Here is a 15,775-nt window from a genome sequence, read left to right as displayed (position 1 = left end):
ACTGTACTGTCTTTGTTTTGACCTATAAAAACAATTAAACCATTTCACTATTGAACAGTTTTCATTTATGTGAGTGTGATTTGCAGGAGGCACGTTCCAAATGAGGTTAGCAAGCTAAATCTAGCTTGTTTACAACAGACAAAAACTTAACGCAAATATATTTTTTACTGTTGAAGCACTCCTATTTGAAAGTCAAATTCATATTACAAAAAGTCCCTAGGGTTCTTTTAACAAATTGTCGGGCCTAGTCCTATTTTCATGTGCCAGAATTATTTTGCATTAGAATGAAAGGGTAACATAAATTACAACACTCTCTATAACCATTTGACCTTTTAATATCTCGCTCTCGCTCTCTCTCTCTCTCTCTCTCATATCTCCGTCTCATATTACACACACAGGAAGTGAGTATATGCTCATAACAGTATATCTATTTCCTCATCATGGCCATTTGCATCTCAGCTACAGCAAGCCTGTCATGTCTTCTCTTGCCTGACGCTTCTTTCGCAGATAGAAAATGGTGAGTCTCTTCTCTAATCTAATTTATCCTTTATTTCTAGAACTCATATACAGTCAGGTCCATCATTTTTTGCACCCTTAAATAAAGATAAGCAAAAAGACAATATAAAAGAAATACAAATACTGAGTTATATTGCATGCTCAGAAAAAGGAAATCATATTATTTTATACTAATACAATTTCTCAAAGAAAGATATTTTTCTTAACTAGTAATACAACATTTAAAAAAGTAATACAAATTATTGGCACCCCTGTCTTCAATAGCAGTCTTCAATGGCGAGGATAATGACACTGAGCCTTTTATCTAAAAATGTTTTAAGAGATTGGAGAACATGTTGGGAGGGATCTTAGACCATTCCTCCATACAGAATCTTTCCAGATCCTTAATATCCGTTGTTAGCTATTATGGACTGCCCTTTTCAATTCAAAACCACATTGTAAATGGGGTCAATTCAGGAGACTGAAATGTTGATTTTGTGGTCAACTAACATTTTTGGGGGGCGGATTTTGATTAGTGCATGCGGTTATTGCTTTACTGGAAGATCCACTAGCGGCCATGTGTCAGCCTCCTGGCAGAGGTAACCAGGTTTTTGGCTAAAATGTTCTGGTACTTGGTAAAGTTCATGATGCTGTTGACCTTAGCAAGGGACTCAGGACCAGTGGAAGTAAAATAGACCAATAACATCAAAGATCAACCACCATATTTTACCATAATTATGAGGTATTTTTCTGCATATGCTTCTGTTTTTCAATACCAAACCCACAACTGGTGTGCGTGGCAAAATAGCTCCATGTTCATGTCATTTGACCATAGTATCGGTTCCAATCCAAGTGCCAATGCCGTTTTTCAAACTGCAGACAGTGCTATGGTCAGATGACATGAAAATAGAGCTCGTTGGCAACAAAAAATAAATAAAAAAATAAGCAAATGCACAAAATGACCTCAAACTTATGGAAAAATATGATGGTGCATCTTTGATGTTATGGGGATATTTTGCTTCCACTGATCCTGTGGCCCTTGTTAAGGTCAACGGCATAATTAACTTTACAAAGTACTTTACTTTTTAAACCAAATATTGTATTAGGATAAAATCAAAAAATATTAAAACATTTTTGGAGCATGCAAGATATTTGGCACCCTATTCTGTACATGGTGCATTACTTTTTAACAGGGCCTGTAGGACTCAGAAGTCAGAAGTAATGCACTACATAGGAAATAAGGTGCCATTTGGGGAGAAGCATGTGTCTACGTCCTCGTGTCTGAACAGCCAAAGAGATATCCCTGTCTGCCTGATTGGTTCCACATTACTTCGCTCTGCATCTGCTCTGTCTGCTTAAGACTGTGGTCAAAAGTAGTGAAATTTAGGGAATAGGGAGCCATTTGGGGATGACATTCACCCTTCTGAACAGAACTGATTATTATTACTATAACATCATACTGTATCTGGAGACTGTAATTGTTTAGTAAAAATATACCCCTGTTTTCTTATAGCATCATCTATGTTTGGTAGGCAGAGGCATGTGTTTTAGCCTTGGATAATAAAATATAATCACACACACACAGATACACACACAGAACACACACACATAGTGGTGGTCAGTGCTGTTTAAGATTAGGGAGGACAATTTGTATGTTTTATGAGCATGGCCTTATTTCTATTACAGCATATTGGATGACTGTCATTCATGTTCCATTCACCCAGTTCAATGTAACATCACTAGGTTTATGCTACTATATGATACTCATGAGGTTGCTACAACCTAGTCTATGAATAAAAAGTTAGAATGTAGGTGCACACAGGTTGAGAGAAAATATTGAGGTGACAAACAGTGACACATGGACAGACAGCAACACATTCAATACCGCCTTGCACACTCTTGACTGCATCAAGCTGATCTAGGGTGTAATCATTAGTTCAAAAGTTGAAAATGAGAGTTTATATTGGACAAAGTTAGGTATGTTTATCCTCTTTTCATTCCGTTTGCTTCCGTTTAAGAAACGTTTTTCAACAGAATCGGCGGAACAAATACACCCCTGGTCACACGTAAACACAGTTCACATTCATAGCAGCCACCTTGTATTCCTTCTCACATCTATGCACTCTCCTCCTCTCACCCTTTCCCTTCATTTGTGGACTTCACTGCACAACACATCAGCTCTATGTGATCAAGAAAAAAAAACTTTCCAAGCCAAACCACATCATAACTGCTACACACAGCCTACATCGTTGTCACCATATTAGCTAAAGTAACGTTATAGTCAGCTAGCGAGTTAGTAAACCCACTACAATCATGCACTAACTTTACAGTGCATAGTCAGTTAGCAGTTTAGCAGTTACACATGCAGGCTCCGTTGGCAATACAATTGTAAAACCAAAAACGTACCTTTACTTGGAAAATTCCCAGTGTTTTGTTGGATAGTCAAAGCCAGCTAGCTAACATAGCATTCCTCTCGTTAAGCAGAGTGTTTTGAGTATGCTAAACTATCTAGCTGCATTTGCTAGCTAAGTAAGTGAAACAGAAACTGAAAAGAAATGACAATCTTTCTCTTGCTTCTCCTTCATTTAAAAAAAATGTATTTGTTCAAATCTCTTCAAGTATTGTCTTTCTCTCTCTTTAAGTCAACTACTCACCACATTTTATGCACTGCAGTGCTAGCTAGCAGTAGCTTATGGTTTCAGTACTAGATTCGTGGGGCTCCCGAGTGGTGCATCGGTCTAAGGCACTGCATCTCAGTGCTAGAGACGTCACTACAGACCCTGGTTTGATTCCAGGCTGTATCACAATTGGCCGTGATTAGGAGTTTCATTGGACGGTGCACAATTGGCCCAGCGCCGTCCGGGGTAGGCTGTCATTGTAAATAGGACTTTGTTCTTAACTGACTTGCCTAGTTAAATAAAGGTTAAGTAAAATAATATAAAAAATGCATTCTCTGATCCTTTGATTGTGTGAACAACATGTCAGTTCATGCTGCAAGGGCTCTCATATCTTGGAGGACATCCTCCAGAAGTTGTCATAATTACTGTGTAAGTTATGGAAGGGGGTGAGATCCTAGGTTTAGTATTGAAGTCAATGTACCAAGAGGAGGACGGAAGCTAGCTGTCCTCCGGCTACACCATGGTGCTACCCTACGGACTGCTGTTGAGGCTACTGTAGACCTTCATTGCAAAACAGTGTGTTTTTAAATAATATTTAGTATAGTTTATCTAAAAATGATACATTTGTATTTTTATGAAATTCATTGAGGAGGATGGGTCCTCCCCTTCCTCCTCTGAGGAGCCTCCCCTGCACACACATTCAAACCAAATACATTTCACATGTGGATACAGTTATCCATTAGAACACCCTGACACACTGTTGCCACTGTGAACTATCCTTTATTGAGCTGTATCACATCTGTGAAATTATCCAACACACACACACACTTCCATCATCTATCAAAACACATCCAGTTCTCTGTAATAACATAGACAGGAATAAACGCCTTGACTTTGTGCCAGTTCAATTATGTGTTATAGACATGCTCTGGCAGTGAGAAAGCCAAGAACGTTTTAATAGTTTTTTTTGTACTTGTAAGTGAAGGTAAGTGTTGTGAAATGTTTCCTAGTACTCATAGTTATCTAAATGTACTTGGTGACGATGAGAAGCTTAAAATGCCAATCAAATTTCCCAAGTTTGGGATAATAAAGGTCTTCTAGTCTAACTTTGTACATCTTTTTTCTCACTTTCTTGTAGTAGCCTAATATTGTAGAGCATGCAAAGGCAGAGAGAGTAGGTATTGGCTTTACAATGTATCATAGAAGCTCTTATAAAGTCAGACATTCAACCACAGTAAAAGACTGAAGAACAAAGCCAAACGGTTTCTCTTTCATCTCTGATCTAAATAAAACTGCAATTCCTGTCAGTCTGTCATGTGACCCGCTGACTTCCTGGACCCTTGACAGCTGTGGTGATTGGCAGGCTCGCTGTGGGTTTCCAACCTCTGTCTTTTTCACGCACAACACGCATACACACACACACTGGCTGTGGTTTCCGACCACTGACTTTTCCCAACCCTACTGTAGTCTGTGACGTTAGAAACACAGGAACACACAGACAACATAAAGTTTAACTTGAACAGTGGTTAAAAAAATATCCAATTGTCATACTTGAGTAAGAGTAAAGATACCTTAATAGAAAATGACTCAAGCAAAAGTGAAAATCACCCGGTGAAAGTAAAGATCATTTCAAATTGCTTCTTAAGCAAACCAAACAACAAAATGTTTTTTTTTTTTTTTAAATCTACAGATAGCCAGGGGCATACTCCAACACAATTTACAAATTAAGCATTTGTGTTTAGTGTGTCCGCCAGATTAAAAGGCAGTAGGGATGTCCATGGATGTTCTCTTGATAAGTGTGTGAATTGGACCATTTTCCTGTCCCGCTAAGGAATCAAAATGAGTACTTTTGTGTGTCAGGGAAAATATATGGAGTAAAAAAAGTACATTATTTTATTTATGAATGTAGTGAAGTAAGAGTAAAAGTTGTCAAAAATATAATTAGTCAACTAAACTACAGATACCCCCAAAAACTACTTAAGTAGTACATTAAAGTGTTTTTACTTTAGTACTTTACCCCCCTGAACTTGAAGTCAAAATAAATAAATAAAAAAACAATGTAACTGTGTACCACAATACAGCTCTTAGCTCTCAAATGTGTACAATAAACTCAAACTAAATGTGTCTTTTGGATTTTTATTTTTTATTAATAGGTTCCAATGGAGGTATTGAATGGGGTCCAAAAAGTTCCAGAACCCAGTCCAGAAAGTGTGAGCCTGAAGGTTCTAGATCCCAGCCCAGACAATGAAAGAACCATTCACGGTTTCGCCCACACCATGGCTGAAGACATAATATACTCAGCTACATATGAGTCCTCATCCGGGTGTCCTCCAATCCAGGAGAGACTGGCTGAGAAGTTAGCCTCTCTGGCCATCACAGCTGCCTTGAAGGAAGCAATTAGAAGTGAGATCTTTTGGTCTAATACAAGATCTTGGTCATTTTCCAACCCCAGCCCATCCTCAGATAGAAGGGAGCAGGGACTACACAATACAAGACATGGGGAGGTTCATATGCACACAGAGATGAGTGGCAATGGTGAGAAACCTCAATATAATCCCAATGTGACCATCAAGTCCCACAGCTCTGGATCATCCACCTCCACTTCACAACCCTCCAAACACACCCACTCCTACTGCTCCTTCTTACCCCAGTCGGGGCTTCCTACAGTGGGATCACTGGACTACCCAGATGCCCCCCCAACCACCCCTCTTTTTTCAGAGATGGTCCAGAGCAGGGCTAGCTTTACCCAAAAACTAAAGGGGGGTTTGGCTAAAGAGTTCCTCCCCTCTCCCCCTCCCCCTACCCCTAAGGAAAAGCACAGAGAGGGGGGGCTCGCATTGGAGACTGTGGGGGAGGTCGAGGACACCCGGGAGGGGGAGGATTTCATTGAGCGTCTGTTGAGCTCTCTTTCTCTGGAGTGTTCTGAGAGAGAGAAAGTTTTGAAAGAAGAGGAAGAGTTTGATTTACCAACAGGTATTTTGATGGACAGTTATGAAGAGCGAGGACCCCACGGAAGGAGAGCCAAGCTGATGGCATATATGGATGCATTATATGTGGATGCACTCTCTGATGAGATCACCACCTGGATGACAAATAACATGACAAATATTGACGGCCTCTCTCTGATATGTGATCAAATGGTTGATCAAATCATCACATCCTCCATGAGTGAGGTGAGGCTGAGGAAGTACGTTGGAAGGCTGGTCTCAGATGCACTCTCCATGGGATGGGAAGAGCAGAAGGCAGCCTCTCTCCAGGACTCCCTGGTTCTCCGGCAGGAGGAGATAGGGAGAAGGGAACCAAACCCAATGGACCAAGGGGCTCATCTAATTGTCTATCCCTATCCAACCAATCCCAACCAGTCATCCAGCATCCAACTTTGCTCACCCAAAACGAATGAGATGGATCTGGATCTGACCACTAACACAGCCCACCCTCCAGCCCACTCGCCAACCTCTGTAATCAGTCAATCCTATGCTGAAGACTTGGCCCGAGCTGTGGTGAGGTGTTGTGTAATGGAAGCCTCCAGGAAGCAGTGTATGTAGCTCTCCAGGGTTGCATCCCAAATTACACCCTAAATCCCTGTATGGTGGACTACTTTTGACCAGATCTCTGGTCAAAAAAAATGCACCATATAGGGAATATGTGTAGTTTTCCAGGCTGGTTGGACTGTGTTGGACAGCCTGGTGGTAAAAAATAAACTAACTGACCCCAAGAGGGCGACATTAGGGTAATATACAGCTCCTGAACAAAGTGTTGGAGATGGAAAAGAGTTGGTAATGTTACATGAGCTATAGACCTAATTAAGAATGGTCTTTAAATTTGCGAACTTCTGATGATATTGCCACAAGGTTGGAGTTAGTGGTCAAAATGACATGCTAGTATTGTCAGAACCGATGAGGTTGATGTACATGGGCTATAAGCTAAATCCAACATGAAGAATGCATTGTTTATGTATAATTGCTTACTGACAATATGCCACAAGGTTAGAGTTAGTGGTCAGACAATGTTGTTGTGCACTTGAACCTGAACTGTAACTTTAACTGAAAGAGAAAATTGACAATATTTGCCTCTTCATTCATTCACATAGAAGTAGTCCATTTCACCCCCTTCAACATGCATACTATAAACAGACCAATCTCATCTTGTCTCCTCTTATTATCTTTGGTTGATGAAAAAAAAACAAGCATGGTGGAGCACACAAACTACCCATCATCGGGTTACTTTCGATATCTAGAAAGTGTTTTACTCAATTATTTCACTCACCCATGATGTGATTAATTATAAATAGTAATTGCTATTAGCTCATTCATATTGTAGTTTCTGTAAGCCGATAGTTATAAAAATATGACCGCTTGTATTATATCAATCTTTCCTCAGATAGCGCTAGGACAAATGCAGTTTACATTTTTCCAGTTTAGATGATTGTGTTATGCTGTAGCTACTTCTGTGAATGTCTGAATATTGCATCCAAAAATAAACTGTTCCCATTCTGGACATAACTTTGTAAGGACTCTGTTTGTGCAAATTGTCTCTGAAAAAACTGTGGCCAGCTCAAATTCTGATTGTTGCGTCATTCGAAATTGAACTTCTAAATACGTGTTCTAATCACACCGGTTTGATTGCATGCTACAGGGACCGCTGGAAAGGTTAATAACAGTAAATATAAAATGCTTAATAAATATGTGACTGTTGAATTGTATGAGTCAGTGCCTGGGCCCAAGCACGTACTGGAGCCAAATATACTGTATTATAATACATGTTTTATCCAAACACAGGAGCACGCTCTCAATGTTCAAAATACACCAAAGAGAATAATCTAGCCACAGAGGGGCAAAAATAACTGTGGATTAAGTTTTATTACAAGCACATACAGGTATCTGCCAAAATTAAGAAAACAACATAAAGTGTCCTAAAAGGGTGTGGCGCCACAACAAGCTGCCAGAACACTTTCAATGCACCTTAGCATAGATTCTACTAGTGGTTTTAAGCCACTAGTAAGAAATAACCCCACTTCCACAAAAAAAGAAGCCCCCTGGCTTATGATTTCTTAACCCGGCCCTGGGAGAGAGTGGGAGTAAGGATGAGGTCAGTGTGTATGTTTTTTTCTCTCCTTTGAGCTTGTGTTAGGGTGTGTGTGTGTGCGTGTGTGTGTGTGTGTGTGTGTGTGTGTGTGTGTGTGTGTGTGTGTGTGTGTGTGTGTGTGTGTGTGTGTGTGTGTGTGTGTGTGTGTGTGTGTGTGTGTGTGTGTGGAGAAAGGGAGGCATATTGAGACTAAAAATTCTGATTAGAAAAACAAGTGATTTTAGTGTGAAACCTACAAACAAGCAAGATTTCTGGCTCTCACAGACCTGTAACTTCTTCTTTAAGAGGCTCCTCTGTCCTCCACTCGTTACCTGTATTAATGGCACCTGTTTGAACCTGTTATCAGTATAAAAGACACCTGTCCACAACCTCAAACAGTCACGCTCCAAACTCCACTATGGCCAAGACCAAAGAGCTGTCAAAGGACACCAGAAACAAAATTGTAGACCTGCACCAGGCTGAGAAGACTGAATCTGCAATAGGTAAGCAACTTGGTTTGAAGAAATCAACTGTGGGAGCAATTATTAGGAAATGGAAGATATACAAGACCACTGATAATCTCCCTCGATCTGGGGCTCCACGCAAGATCTCACCCTGTGGGGTCAAAATTATCACAAAAACGGTGAGCAAAAATCCCAGAACCACACGGGGGGACCTAGTGAATGACCTGCAGAGAGCTGGGACCAAAGTAACAAAGCCTACCATCAGTAACACACCACGCCGCCAGAGACGCAATCCTGCAGTGCCAGACGTGTCGCCCTGCTTAAGCCAGTACATGTCCAGACCCGTCTGAAGTTTGCTAGAAAGAATTTGGATGATCCAGAAGAAGACTGGGAGAATGTCATATGGTCAGATGAAACCAAAATAGAACTTTTTGGTAAAAACTCGTCGTGTTTGGAGGACAAAGAACAAAGAGGACAAAGAATGCTGAGTTGCATCCAAAGAACACCATACCTACATGTGAAGCATTGGAGTGGAAACATCATGCTTTGGGGCTGTTTTTCTGTGGGACCAGGACGACTGATCCGTGTAAAGGAAAGAATGAATGGGGCCATGTATCGTGAGATTGAGTGAAAACCTCCTTCCATCAGCAAGGGCATTGAAGATTAAACGTGGCTGGGTCTTTCAGCATGACAATGATCCCAAACACACCGCCCGGGCAACGAAGGAGTGGCTTCGTAAGAAGCATTTCAAGGTCCTGGATTGGCCTAGCCAGTTTCCAGATCTCAACCCCATAGAAAATCTTTGGAGGGAGTTGAAAGTCCGTGTTGCCCAGCAACAGCCCCAAAACATCACTGCTCTAGAGGAGATCTGCATGGAGGAATGGGCCAAAATACCAGCAACAGTGTGTGAAAACCTTGTGAAGACTTACAGAAAACGTTTGACCTCTGTCATTGCCAACAAAGGGTATATAACAAAGTATTGAGATAAACTTTTGTTATTGACCAAGTACTTATTTTCCACCATAATTTGCAAATAAATTCATAAAAAATCCTACAATGTGATTTTCTGGATTTTTTTTCTCATTTTGTCTGTCATAGTTGAAGTGTACCTATGATGAAAATTACAGGCCTCTCTCATCTTTTTAAGTTGGAGAACTTGCACAATTGGTGGCTGACTAAATACTTTTTTGCCCCACTGTATATTTGCATCTGGGACAGAGTAGGAGGCAGTTCACTCTGGGCACGCTATTCATCTAAATGTGAAAATGCTGCCCCCAATCCCAAAAAGGTTAACAGTCTGATGTGTTTCAGTCTCTCGGTCCAAGCTTTGATGCACCTGTACTGACTTCGCCTTCTGGATGATAGCGGGGTGAACATGCAGTGGCTCAGGTGTTTGTTGTCCTTGATGATTGTTTTGGCCTTCCTGTGACATCGGGTGCTGTAGGTGTAGTTTTTCCCCAGTGATGCGTTGGGCAGACCGCACCAGCCTCTGGAGAGCCTTGCGGTTGTATGCGGTGCAGTTGCCTTACCAGGCAATGATGCAGCCCGACAGAATACTCTCAATTGTGCATCTGTAAAATTTTGTGAGGGTTTTCGGTGACAAACCACATTTTTTTCAGCCACCTGTGGTTGAAGAGGCGCTGTAGCGCAAAGTAAAGAAACCTACAGTGTCAATAAAAAAAGAACCATACACTTATCTATCGACATTTAAGAGAAATCGTACAATGTCAAATTGGTGATGTTCAAAAATATATATATATATTTTAAACAGTTATAGATCCAGTTGCAGCGTGTTCATATGAATCTTTTTCAAGTGTGCTTCGGAGCTCTGCGAGATTTCTGTGATTTTTCTGAAATAACACACACTCACTAAAACCCTCCGTAAATAAGTCAGTTCTTAACGTAAAGACCTAAAACTAAAAATTCTATAATTGCCTACCCCAAGGAGGATATGTGTTCACTTTCAGTTTCAGTTGTGATTAGATTTGCTGAAAGGATGGCGGGGTAGGGCCTTGTAGGGATCCCGGAAGTTGGAGTAGCAGTGGTCGATGTCAGTCAATGTGTTGATAGAACTTTCAGTTTCCTGTGTAAACCGGAAGTGCATTAAAATGGTGTCATAGGTGCTGTTCCGAAGGGTTAAAAAGGTCCAATCTTTGCAAAACTTCATATGTGTGATTAGGCAACCCTCACGAACTGTAAGTCAGTCATTTCTCCCACAGATGTCAAAGAAAAGCTCTCTCACACACACACACACACACACACACACACACACACACACACACACACACACACACACACACACACAGCAAGGATGGAGTGACAAAGTGCGGTGCTTAAAGACACACAGAGCCTACAATGGCATTTCCATATTCTCAAGGCCGTGCCGACTTCAACGAATTGCCCCGCTTGACCGTAGCTCGCTCTGAGTGCAACGCAAAATGAAGCCTGGCCCTAAATGTCATTTGCTTTTGGATGAAAGTGAGAGAACCGTTAGGGTGAGAAGGACAATTCGACCTCAGGTACGTTCCTGAGGTCCTCCCGATCTGTGCAAGCCTAAACTTGACCGTGTGGCATTAACCCTTAACAGTTAATCAGGGTTTTTTGATCTCACAGATTACAATGATATCTCTCCCCATAGGAATACATTGCCAGCTCCTCTAAAGTCAACCTGAAGCCTATGTGGGTTATGAGTGCCTTATGAATCTGTATTCAATGACAGTCCATCAGGACACTATGAGGTCTACCTGTGTCGATTCTAAGGTTCCTGAAGCAAATGGAAGTGGTTAAAATCACCCTAAAAGTTTTTTTCTATAACCAACCAGCAGTTTGTGATAAATAGTGCATTCAAACCTGTGTAAATCGGGTCAGTTCTTAACGTAAACACTTAAACCTCGGGATTCTGTAAAGGCATACCCCAATCAGGATATGTGTTTCCTTATAGTGTGCCAGCCAGAAGTGCCTTAAATGGTGTCATAGGGGCTGTTTCAAAGGGTTAAAAAGGTCAGATCCTTTCCAAACTTCATATATGCGATTAGACAACCCACACACACACACACACACACAGCTTGGAAGGAGGGACACATTGGGGTGCGTAGAGACAGACAGTGCCTGCAATAGTTAACTTTGTTCGAACTATTAAAGAACCGTCAGACCTAGAGTTCTGAAACTTTAGAAACCTGTTCTAGAGCTCAGGTCGATAGTGCGTGGTGAGTTATGTGGCTCTAGAAGGTTCTCGGACCGAGAAATAGCCTCATACATTTGCAATAACTTCCATTCATTTTTACGTCACAAAAATGCCGACATTTAGAAATGTGCCAGAGTCACAAGACTAGGTGCATTGCGAACGCCTCGGCCCATATAGATGGACACCAACGTTTCTGTCTGATAGCTCATTCAAGGACCCCGTAGCAAGTTATGGTAACAAGTGGATTTTCAGCACCAGTTAAGGTCTTGCTCGGGCACCAAATGACCTATCGAGCCAAAATGTGGGATTCGGGGTTGCCTCAGCTAGGCCTACACATAATGTCAGAACTGGAACCGCAGTTAGAACGTAACTAAGTGTTTTACGTTTTTATTATGGTTTGAACAGAAGGCGTTGTGAATTTTGGGCCAGCTCTGAAGTATGTGATAGTTGGCTTCTAAACGAGTTGGAAAAAGTGGGTGTGGTGTCAGTTTGTATCAGTTTGGTGTCAGAATGATATCTAATTGACTGATGGACGGTGACTTGCTGGTGACTTTTGCCTATTTGCAATATGTTTAAACAGTGAGGTACCATCACCAAAGTGACATTCTGAAATCAACCCCAACGAGTGATGGAGAGGAACCAGAATCACTGCCCAGCCATCCCGAGTTCATCGGGCCAGTCAATTTCGCATTCCTGCAGGATTTTTGAGCATGCCAAATTCGTGATGGTAAATGCCTATTGAACCATTTTGCAAATGCGCGTGCATTTGCAAGAAAACAATTGGTAACACACTATGCCGTGAAGGACTGAAATCCTGCAGCCCCCGCAAGGTCCCCTTGCTCAAGAAAGCACATATACATGCCCATCTGAAGTTTGCCAATGAACATCTGAATGATTCAGAGGACAACTGGGTGAAAGTGTTGTGGTCAGATGAGACCAAAATGGAGCTCTTTGGCATCAACTCAACTTGCCGTGTTTGGAGGAGGAGGAATGCTGCCTATGACCCCAAGAACACCATCCCCACCGTAAAACATGGAGGTGGAAACATTATGCTTTGGGGGTGTTTTTCTGCTAATGGGACAGGACAACTTTACCGCATCAAAGGGACGATAGACGGGACCATGTACCGTCCAATCTTGGGTGAGAACCTCCTTACCTCAGCCAGGGCATTGCAAATGGTTCGTGGATGGGTATTCCAGCATGACAATGACCCAAAACACACGGCCAAGGCAACAAAGGACTGGCTCATGAAGAAGCACATTAAGGTCCTGGAGTGGCCTAGCCAGTCTCCAGACCGTAATCCCATAGAAAATCTATGGAGGGAGCTGAAGGTTCGAGTTGTCAAACGTCAGCCTCAAAACCTTAATGACTTGGAGAAGATCTGCAAAGAGGAGTGGGACAAAATCCCTCCTGAGATTACAAGAAACATCTGACCTCTGTGATTGCCAACAAGGGTTTTGCCACCAAGTACTAAGTAATGTACTTATTTGGCTCATTAAAATGCAAATCAATTTATAACATTTTTGACATGCGTTTTTCTGGATTTTTTGTTGTTATTCTGTCTCTCACTGTTCAAATAAACCTACCATTAAAATTATAGACTGATCATTTCTTTGTCCGTGGGTAAACATACAAAATCAGAAGGGATCAAATACTTTTTTCCCTCACTGTAGTTATTCCTCTTTCGGGTGGGGTAGGGCAGTGTGCAGTACGATGGCGGTTGTATCTTCTGTGGATCTATTGGGGCGGAAAGCAAATTGAAGTGCGTCTAGGGTGTCAGGTAAGGTGGAGTTGATATGATACTTGACTTGTCTCTCAAAGCACTTCATGATGACAGAAGTGAGGGCTACAGGTGATAGTCATTTAGTTACCTTTGCCTTCTTGGGTACAGGAACAATGGTGGAACTCTTGAACCATGTGGGGACAGTAGACTGGGATAGGGAGAGATTGAATATGCCCGTAAACACTTCAGCCATCTGGTCTGTGCATGCTCTGAGGATGCAGCTAGGGATGCCGTCTGGGCCGGCAGCCTTGCGAGGGTTAACACGCTTAAATGTCTTACTCACATTGGCCATGGATAAGGAGAGCCCACAGATTTTGGTAGCAGGCCACGTTGGTGGTACTGTGCTATCCTCAAAGCAGGCGAAGAAGGTGTTTAGCTTGTCTGGAAGCAAGACGTTGGATTTACCCTTTGTAGTCTGTGATTGTCTGTAGACCCTGCCACATATGTCTCGTGTCTGAGCCATTGAATTGCGACTCCACTCTGTCTCTATACTGACATTTTGCCTGTTTGATTGCCTGACAGAGGGAATAACTACACTGTTTGTGTTCTGTCATATTCCCAGTCACCTTGCCATTGTTAAATGCGCTGGCACTTTCAGTTTTGTGTGAATGCTGCCATCTATCCAGCTTGATCAAAACAATCTTGAAGCATGGCTTCTGATTGGTCAGACCAGCATTGAATAGTCCTTAGCATGGGTACTTCCTGTTTGAGTTTCTGCCTGTAGGAAGGGTGGAGCAAAATGGAGTTGTGATTAGATTTGCTGAAAGGATGGCGGGGTAGGGCCTTGTATGGATCCCGGAAGTTGGAGTAGCAGTGGTCGATGTCAGTCAATGTGTTGATAGAACTTTGGCAGGCCTTTCATCAAATTTGCTTTATTTAAATCCCCAGCTACTATTAATTCGGCCTCAGGAGATGTGGTTCTTTGAGGGCTGTCGTGATAATGGCTTGAGGGATGATATACACGGCTGTGACGATAACTGAAGAGAATTCTCCTGGGAGATAATACGGTCGGCATTTGATTGTGAGGTATTCTACATCAGGTGAACAAAAGGACTTGAGTTCCTGTATGTTATCACAGTCACACCATGAGTCGTTAATCATAGCTACTTTGAAGAATTTGTTTAACCCTTTTTTTGTTACTACATGATTCCATATGTGGTATTTCATAGTTTTCATGTCTTCACTATTATTCTACAATGTAAAAATAAAGAAAAACACATGAATGAGTAGGTGTGTCCAAACTTTTTACGGGTACTGTTGGTTAAATTGGACTAATTTTAGCACTTTTCTGGGATTCTTGATTATTTTTATTGCTTAGCAGAGAATCATAGCAGAGGTAGACATGTCCCTGTCATTTATGTTGGTGCAGGGTGAGCTGCACATGGTGGACTTCCTGCTAGGGCACATTGCCTCAGTGATAACAGTGTCACTCTGGTTCATAGACACACTGCATACAGTAGCTGTGGGATCAGCAGAGACATTCAGTGCAGAAAGAGGTGACATAAGTTAGGCTACTTTACATTGTGTCTTCCAATGCCCCTGGGATAACGTACAGTTGCTGAAGCATTATGTAACTCAGTGACACAATGGAAGGGATTAAATGAGCTGGGCTTAGGTCATTGTCTCCACGCAGCCTTATAATGCTGTGAAAGGATCGAGGAACCCAAATGATTTGGTTGGATCCCATCCTCTTTATAATACGAGCTTTGTTTCCAGAAGGTATCAACATTCTCAAAACAGTATACACTTACAGAGCTGCAATAGTCTCGTAGCCAGTTATGGAGTGCTAAAAGTCTGCTGAACCGTTCAATGCCACGATTTAGAGAGGGCAGTGGGACAGATATTATGGGGTGTTTGTTGGGTGTCAAATAGTTACCTAATCAGTCATTTAAAATCCATCTTCAGCTGTTATGAGCTGCCCTTCATAATGTCATTGCATCGAACATGAACTGTGATAGATTCAGTTTCCTGATGCTGGTTTAAAATGTTTGGGAGCAGCTTATTGATGTCCTGTACTGATGCTCCTGAATAGCATAACGTTTTTGCTTTAGGGGCTAAGACATTTCTCACTATTGAATTTCCCAATACAACTGCCGGAGAAGGGAATGGTGATATCCGCCCAGTCCCACCCCTTACACAATTAGTTGAGTTTTTCACGGAGCCCAAG

General features: G+C 41.8%; 1 protein-coding gene across 1 annotated transcript; it reads left to right on the top strand.

Annotated features, from left to right (window-relative positions):
• The first annotated feature begins 429 nt into the window (after positions 1 to 429).
• Positions 430 to 7,677, top strand: si:dkey-171c9.3 (uncharacterized). Its single transcript, XM_064940111.1, has 2 exons — positions 430 to 517; positions 5,267 to 7,677. Exons 1-2 carry the CDS (start codon positions 515 to 517, stop codon positions 6,656 to 6,658), a joined length of 1,395 nt encoding a protein of 464 aa, XP_064796183.1. The 5' UTR covers positions 430 to 514; the 3' UTR covers positions 6,659 to 7,677.
• Positions 7,678 to 15,775: the final 8,098 nt, after the last annotated feature.

The sequence above is a fragment of the Oncorhynchus masou genome, chromosome 27, assembly GCF_036934945.1.
Source record: "Oncorhynchus masou masou isolate Uvic2021 chromosome 27, UVic_Omas_1.1, whole genome shotgun sequence".
Lineage (NCBI taxonomy): Eukaryota > Metazoa > Chordata > Actinopteri > Salmoniformes > Salmonidae > Oncorhynchus > Oncorhynchus masou.
The sequence above is the reverse complement of the archived record's forward strand: the minus strand, read 5'-3'. Positions and strand labels throughout refer to the sequence as shown.